This window comes from Mizuhopecten yessoensis, unplaced genomic scaffold (assembly GCF_002113885.1).
Source record: "Mizuhopecten yessoensis strain PY_sf001 unplaced genomic scaffold, ASM211388v2 scaffold3049, whole genome shotgun sequence".
Classification (NCBI taxonomy): Eukaryota; Metazoa; Mollusca; class Bivalvia; order Pectinida; family Pectinidae; genus Mizuhopecten; species Mizuhopecten yessoensis.
The window spans coordinates 171,149-179,634 of NW_018404850.1; the positions used below are offsets into that span (position 1 = coordinate 171,149).

General features: G+C 37.7%; 1 protein-coding gene across 2 annotated transcripts in view; it reads left to right on the forward strand.

Annotated features, from left to right (window-relative positions):
- The first annotated feature begins 6,888 nt into the window (after window positions 1-6,888).
- The window catches only part of LOC110446913 (solute carrier organic anion transporter family member 4A1-like), a 34,682-nt gene continuing 33,084 nt past the window's right edge, over window positions 6,889-8,486 (forward strand). For both annotated transcript variants that reach the window (XM_021492253.1, XM_021492254.1), the window contains exon 1: window positions 6,889-7,096. In XM_021492253.1, the coding sequence (XP_021347928.1) occupies window positions 6,932-7,096 (165 nt within the window). In that variant the 5' untranslated portion in view covers window positions 6,889-6,931. The remainder of the gene's footprint in view (window positions 7,097-8,486) is intronic.

Sequence of the window (8,486 nt, forward strand, 5' to 3'; positions counted from 1 at the left end):
GAATTGAAAGTTGGAGGATCGTTTATAAACGCCCTATGGCAACGACATTCACAGGTAACACCTCTAAGGTAATTAGTTCACCTGGTAGGTATCGTAAATGCCCTTTGGCTATAGAATAAAGTGGAAATAACTCAAGTAATTAAAATACCTTTTAATAATAAAATAATTTTATTAAAGTGTCACGTATTAATTCACAGTAAAACAAATACAATATAAAAACCAATATAAAACACATGATACATACCATTTCATTGTAAAAAAGATCACCTCAAATATTCATTAAAAGACATTCCTTTTATGTTCCAGCTATAAAACATTACCAAGGAAAAACTTTTAATATTTCAGGATGATGGACATGTGGTTTCATAATAGTTAAATAGCAATAGCCTGTGCAAGACATCCTATAATGAGAACATCTCCAAGTATCCCAATACTATTAAAATTTAAAATTAATATTAATAATAATAGAAAGAGAACAAATGCTTTTAAATTACATGATTATCACGTTTAATAGTAGTTTCTAATGATGCACTATAGATACTCAATCATTCAATCAATCATTTATCTTATTTAAGTGTCACAATTAAAACAGGTATCTGATAAATTTAAACATAAAACTATATTAACATCCATCCATCAATCACTTATGAGACACATTCAATCTTTAAAATTACTTCAATAGTCCATACTTAAAAAATTATAAAATATTACAAAAAATAAGAAAAGAAAAATTAAGAACATTTCCTAAATCATAGGATATATTTACTAAGTAAAAGATCCTGTAAATAATTATGATTAGCAAAATCCTTATATACAATTTAAAAACATCCTCCTTCTGCGTAACATAAAATATACAGTCTTTCCTAATACAAATTTGATTTCTGGATTGTCCATTAATAGATTAAAAAAAAAATGCATTACTGTCCCAATCTTTAAAAGTATCACAAGAGTTCTCCATCTGATGAAATAGACAAGTCTCTATCATTAAAGGAGCACTACCACATCTGAGTTTGGTTAGAGCACCACGGTAAGGTCCAGGCATATTCTGTTTAACATAGTGTTCTGGTTTTAAATCTTTCTTGTATTTCCTGTATGTCCCCAATTTGTTTCCATTTACAAGGCCACGACCGTCCCAAAGATGACCGAACCAGTCACTTTCGTCCTTCTGTCTTACATTGGTTTTAATGACATTTAAAGTGTGTGCTGTGGGTTTGACTCCGGATTCCAAAAGGTAACGTAGATTATACTTTTCGCTCAGCCGAAGTGCTCGCGCGTCCCACGAACTATGTCTCCGCTTCGACCAAACATGAATTTTGTGTAATAAACGTCCGTGATCAATAGAATTAACATGGCAAAATAGATGACAACTTGGGTCCTTTGTTCACTAAGGGTAGATAACCATCTTATATCTCCAAAAACGCCAACATTCGATGTATTTTTTGTCGCACCCATGAACATCTTCATAGCTCGATTCGGAACATTATTAATTACTTTACGCTGAGATTGACCCCTGATGGGAGAACAATATAATAGAACAGATTGCACAAGGCTTTCATACATCTTTGTAAACCCAGCGAAGGTCATTCCACCAGCACAGTTAAACTTGGAAATAGGCTCGACTTGCAGATTTTGACAGTTCTTTCACAGCCAAGTTCATATCAGCATAGTCATCGAACCAGAGACCTAAGTATTGATAACGAACCGTACGTTCTAGGGAAAGTCCGTTGCAATGGAATGTATATTGGATAGCCGGTATATATACTCCTATGTCTGAAATGCACAATCTTGGTCTTTCCAGCGTTTACCGATAGTCGCCAGCGGGAGAACCAAGATGACACGATGTTAAGAAGGGCTTGGAGGTTATCCTCTGATGACGTCAACAACACAATGTCGTCAGCATAAAAAAGACAACTTAAACTAACACCGTCAATGTCAATACCATGTTCTGAAGAGTTTAGCTCTTCAATTAAGGCATTAATACAGATTGCAAAGAGTGTCGGGGAGGTTAAACAACCTTGTTTTACACCACGTGACACAGACAGCCAATCAGTATGCAGATTGTTGACGCGTACACAACATGTGACACAGTTGTACAGTGCAAACACAGCATTATAAATTGCGCATTTCATACCACAAACAGTCTCTGACGACGGTATCAAAGGCTTTACGTAGGTCTATAAAACACGAAAACGTCGACTGCTTAGCATTTATTCGGTTTTTTACGATACTATAAAGAGAGTACACATGATTCTGACAACTTCTGTCCTTGCGAAAACCGTTTTGAGCATCGTGTAATATACCATGTTTTTCCAGTCAGGCGCTAAGACGACGGTTGGGGATATCACAATAGACCTTACAGGGAACGGACAATAGGTTAATGGATCATAGGGTCAGTGCTGTTTGGTTTTAATATCGGATTGATCAACCCTTGTTTGCATTACAATGACTAATTAATGAAAACAAAATATCCACACAAGCGTTGTTTTTGAGCACTTCCGCGGGGATATTGTCGATACTTGCAGCTTTTCCAATTTGTGTACGCCGTAGTGATTCTATAACTTCCTCTGACGTTGAATCAATGCATTAAGGACGGAAATATCCAGATTATGCTTTAATGGAACCGTGTTATTTGCAAAACGCTCCTTAACCATATCATCATGTTCCTCGTTATACATTGAAGTTTGATGTTTGGTAAATACTGGGGTCCGACAAGAAAATCATCCGGAACTTTTTTCGCGTTATAACGTCTCTGAGTGTCAGATATATCGTTAACATCGGTTTGGAGACTTCGGTAAGTATTGGCGATTCTTATATCCTCAGGCAGGTTTACTGTATACTCCAATAATGAATGGTCAGGATGAGAGTAAGGTATATTACCGTTGACGTTATTGTGTTGGTTGTGTGGCACGATCATATAGTCCACGACGGATTTCCCTCTCCTAGACACGCACGTGAAGTTGTCGTCACCGACGTTGTAGCGCCCATTTAATATACACGTAATGGAGTCGATACAAACGTCAATCAAATGGTCACCGTAAGATATTACAGCGGAATCTATGGAATGTCTGGGCTGAACGCAGTCAATTCCTTCAATATAGTCCGATAGATCACCTATTCTAGCATTGAAATCACCATATATGAATATTTGTCCATCATTTTGGTACATGTGTACTTGATGAAGGAGCTCTGAATAAGCAATAAGGATCATATGGGTGGTTGGAGTTTTCTGGGGGAAAGTAACACACACATTGACATATTGTGAAATCATCAGATTTCGCCTTCAATCTTATCCAATACACGTCCTTTTTCTCTTTGTTGAGATCCGAAACGTCAAAATAGTTTAACAGAGTTTTTCAGAAGGAACCCAACGCCACCTGAACCAGGTTTGGCGCGGGTATGAATGTTTTTCCTATTGTGACCAAAAAAGCGATATCCGTCAACCGCTATCTGTTCGTTACTGGTCAAAAAAGTTTCACAAACAGCAAGAACACCGAATTCAAAATGTTGGGTAACTTTACTTCTAAAAACAGTTATCATTTGCATGCCTGTACCACCCATTAACGTTCCAACCACCTAGTCGAAGACTGGCCTGGCGGCGTTCATTGCGGTATAATTCTGATAAGAGTGCTTATATTTTATCAGCCATGATCTCGATTAACGCGGCGCTCGTCACGATTCGGCGTGTGTCTGCGCTGTACGGTTCTCCATCCGTCCGAGTACGAGTGCCCGTTACGCTCCGGTTCCTTTACCTTTACGATTGTGTTACCGGACACCTTGCAGTCGTGTTGTTTACCTATTTCACGCAATACATTGTGAAGAGGACGCTGTGTGTCCAGCTCGCTTTTAGACATGTCATTATCAATATATACATTGGAGTAATCGTGACACAGTTGAAAGTGATCTTTTTCTTCATGACTGACTGTTTTTCACCCAATGTCTCGATGGTAGCGATCACTAATTAGTTTAATTACAGGTATGTCTAAAGGTATGCTTTACAGAGAATTAAACAGTACAATTTTGCTACAATCGTATCTAACAAAATCAGTTAACATCGGTTATATCACGGACTTAGATATCTAATCTAATTCCGTGGTTATACGAAAGAAATTGCTCGACTTAGGCTGTCAGCTCACAAATTAAACATTGAATCTGGACGTTATGTTGGCACTGTTAGAACTAATAGATTATGTACAAAGTTTAATCTTAATGACATAAAAGACGAGTTTCATTTTGTTTTAGTTTGCACAAGATATACAGATTTAAGACGAAAGTATTTAAAATGTTACTATAGAAATAACCCTCTTGTTCAATTACTTAATACACAGAATATTAAAGAAATATGTAATCTTGGAAAGTATCTGATAGCGGCAAATAAGCGCCGATCAGATATATGACAGTTTGTATGTGTGTATTGTTCATTCTCCTGTGACCAATGTGGCTTTTTGTACATATGTAAATATCCTGTTTAATATATGTTTACACTGATAAGTCGCAAGACTTAAAGTTAATAAAGAACTTGACCTTGAACTACTCCTGGCTTATCACCTTTCCGGTGTTTATGTTTACGTTCTGCTTGTAGAATGTTTATGTTTGGTAGCCGGAGGCCATCTCTGATCATAGCATTTTTACTCTTTGTTTTGTGAATTCCGATTCACCGTTACCTTTTTATACGCCCGTCAATTGACGGGACGTATTATGTTTTCACGCGGGCGGGCGAGCGGGCGGGCACACATTAGTTTAAATATATAAACTTTATTTATTTTACAACAATTAAGAAACAAGTTATGTCAACTTATATTAATCACTATTGTTGGCCCGGATGTTTGCGCGCAGGGGGTCTTAGTGTGCGCTATCCACTGCACCACCCGACCACCCAATTAGTTTCCTCTCAATAACTTGAGTAATTTTGAATCGATTAATTTTAAACTTGGTAGGAAGGTTCATTGCCGTTCAAGCTCGGTCACGTTCGAAAACCAAAATTATTTGCCAATTATTAACGGAGTTATGGCCCTTTGTAGAATTGCCGAAACAGTTTCCGCTTAATAATTTGAGTAATTTAGAATGGATTCATTTCAAACTTGGTAGGAAGTTTGATTGCCATGTTGTGTTACATAATTGAATAATGTATGATATTTAAATGTGTTTGGTCTTACATAATAATATCTGGACATATGTTTTCGCCAGGGACAGTATATAGAGTCACTATACGTCCCTGGTTTTCGCCTACTATTGAGTATTGGTTGATGTGTACATATAAACAGATAATGAAATTCGTCGCCAATTTCTCTTTAATAACATAAACTACATAATCTATTTTCACGTGGTATATTGAGCCACCTACCACTTTCAATTGGTAACTTAGTATTACATGTTCTAAACTTACAATACGCTTTGGCTAGTTTCGGAGGGAGTTCTAGTATGTAAAAGAATTGAATTGAAATTGAAGTACTTTTCTAAACAAAGTTGTACTTATATATTCTATTATTAGCTCCTTTCGGAGAGGTATATGGTACTCTTTAGTCAGTGTATACTTGGAAACTATTGAACATATGTATCAGACTGCATTATTCAAAAATACTTTTCACATATTTTAGTCATGATAATTCATAATTTGATAACATTGCTAACAGTTTATTTCTTAATTCATTCTGGTTGTTTTTTGTCAGTTTAGCCCAAATTGGTCCTCTAGGTGGTTCAGCATAATGTCGCACTATGATGTGCTCAAAAACTTAGTAAAACTGTAGTTAGCGAGAAAAGAGTGGCGTAATGTAGGCGCTTCTCCAATCTGATGGTAGGTGACCAGTAGACAGTATGTGTATTGACAGACGAGGCTTGTGGGCACAGGGACCTGATAATTTGTTACAGCTATATTTGAACCTAAACTAAGGGGTTCAGAGTAATTTTATATGTTTGAGGGGTTTAGATCGACTTTAGGTAAAAATGACACCCCCAATTAAGGCTCCTATATATGATCATTAATTGTGGGGTCATTTTTTCCGAAAGTCGATCTAAACCCCTCAAACATGTAAAACTACTCTGAAAACCTTAGTTTAGGTCCAAATATAACTGTAACAAATTCTCAGGTCCCTGTGCCTGTATTGGGTTATGGTCAGGAACAATGATGAAGAATATGGGATTATCTGATGGTTACTGTCAGTGAAAACTTGTTTGGATGCTCACAGAAATGAACATATTTCTACCGAAAAGCCCTTGCAAATTGTGTTGAAGCATATTTTTACAATAGGCGCAGTTGGTTCTGACTTGCCAAGTGAACCCCACCCCAAAATACCAGGGGCGTTTCTAGGATATTTGAAAGACCGGGCCGTAGAATCAAATCTTTCGCCGAGCGTAGTGAGGCTAAAAAAAAAAAGACCTTTTTTTTGCTAAAAAACATAAAATAATTGTGAAATGCACTAATGTAACGGTTCCTGACTTGGAGCATGTATATTTTATAGTTAAAGTGTCAGGGTTTGGCATTTTTTATGCCGAATTCTCTCCATTAATTGTCTATGGTATATCAAAATGATTGGATGGATCTTAACAGCAGTAGACCAATAACGAGAAATTCCAAATTCTAGGGTATAAGACGTTACTTAACATTTCAATAGTCCAGATGGGGGAATCAGTATAAAAAGAAATCAGAGTATGTGTTTAATTAATGAATATGATAAATTGCCATATTCAATACAATATTAGCAGATTACGCTAATTTTTTTTAAAGGGGGGGGGGCGTACGCCCATTACGCCCTCACCTGGACCCGCCCCTGAATACGCCAACCAGGGTCCGCGACCATAAAAAAATCGGTATCGCTTTAGAGTATAAACAGCTTACTGCCCGTGTCACGTTACGGTTGAGTACACACAGGTAGGTGTACACGTATACCGGCGTGAGACAATTACTCTGTCGGGTGTTGACAAACAACAGACTAACATGTGTGCTGTGGGTGTGGCGAAAGGAGAGGAGGAGCACTCCCCGGGGGAGACCAGCGCTGAGGAGAGGGGTTGTGGATGGGGATGTTTTGCCCCGCGCCCCTGCCAGCATTTTCGTACCCCCAGATGGTTGCTTTTCGTTCTTTGCTGCGCAAGTTTCATACAGGTAGGATTAGGTTTAACAGACGTAGGTAGCTGTAGGTGTGTGTACGTATATGTACACATGTATAGCACAGGGACCTGCTAATTTGCTACAGCTATATTTGGACCTTTACTAGTTGTTCAGGGTAATTTTATACGTTCTAGGCGTCCAGATCGACTTTAGGTAGAAATGCCTCCCCAATGATGATGATTATATAGATTATATATAAATACTCGTTCAGTTAAACCACGGACTTAGATACTAATTCCGTGGTTAAACGATAAAGCTGTAACAAATTCTCATGTCCCTGTGGTATATATTATAGGACTTACACCAAACTTTTACTTACACCAAACTTGTGTATGTTTAACATAAGAGTTCTGCCCGTGGGCACGGAATTAGATTGTTATCTAAGTCCGTGCCGTGGGTTATAAAATGTCATGATCAGTTCCTGGCCAGAGTTTAATTTACATGCTCAAAATGTACTGATTGTATTAATTGTATATCTATGTACTGTAAAGCGCTTTAGAGTGGCTTATTCTAGCTAGATAGCTAGGGCACTATATCAAATGTTGGATATTATTATTTTAATTATTTAAACTCCACTGATAATCTGTAACAGATTCTCAGTGGAGTTTAAATAATAATTATAATGTTAAGTAGTGGACTACATCTCGTGATTTACCATCATGGAACTTGAGCCAACTGACAGTTACCTGTGTTTTCATTAAGGTCTGGACAGTGACTACCCACAGGGACCTGAGAATTTGTTACAGCTCTATAGTTTTGGACCTAAACTGAGGTGTTCATAGTAATTATATACGTTTTAGAGTTCAGATATAGTTTATGGTAGAAATGCCACCCTTATGATGGTATATATACGAAAAGATGAGGACAGCTGTTGATGTCAATCTGTTAATTTTGTATGACTGTTTTTATTTATGTCACATTTCTTCTGAGGTGTTGCAATGCCATCAGTAAGAAAAGATAAAAAACCTTTCAATTTCAACAATGAACACTGAAATAGGTTATTCCCAGTTCCTTTTGACACAGGCTCTGTAGGTTATTCCCAGTTCCTTTTGACACAGGCTCTGTAGGTTGGTACCAGTTCCTTTTGACACAGGCTCTGTAGGTTAGTACCACTACCGTTTGTCAAAGGCTCTGTAGGTCGGTACCAGCTCCTTTTGACACAGGCTCTGTAGGTTAGTACCACTACCGTTTGTCAAAGGCTCTGTAGGTTAGTACCACTACCGTTTGACACAGGCTCTGTAGGTTAGTACTACTACCTTTTGACACAGGCTCTGTAGGTTAGTACCAGTTCCTTTTGACACAGGCTCTGTAGGTTAGTACCACTACCGTTTGTCAAAGGCTCTGTAGGTTAGTACCACTACCGTTTGACACAGGCTCTGTAGGT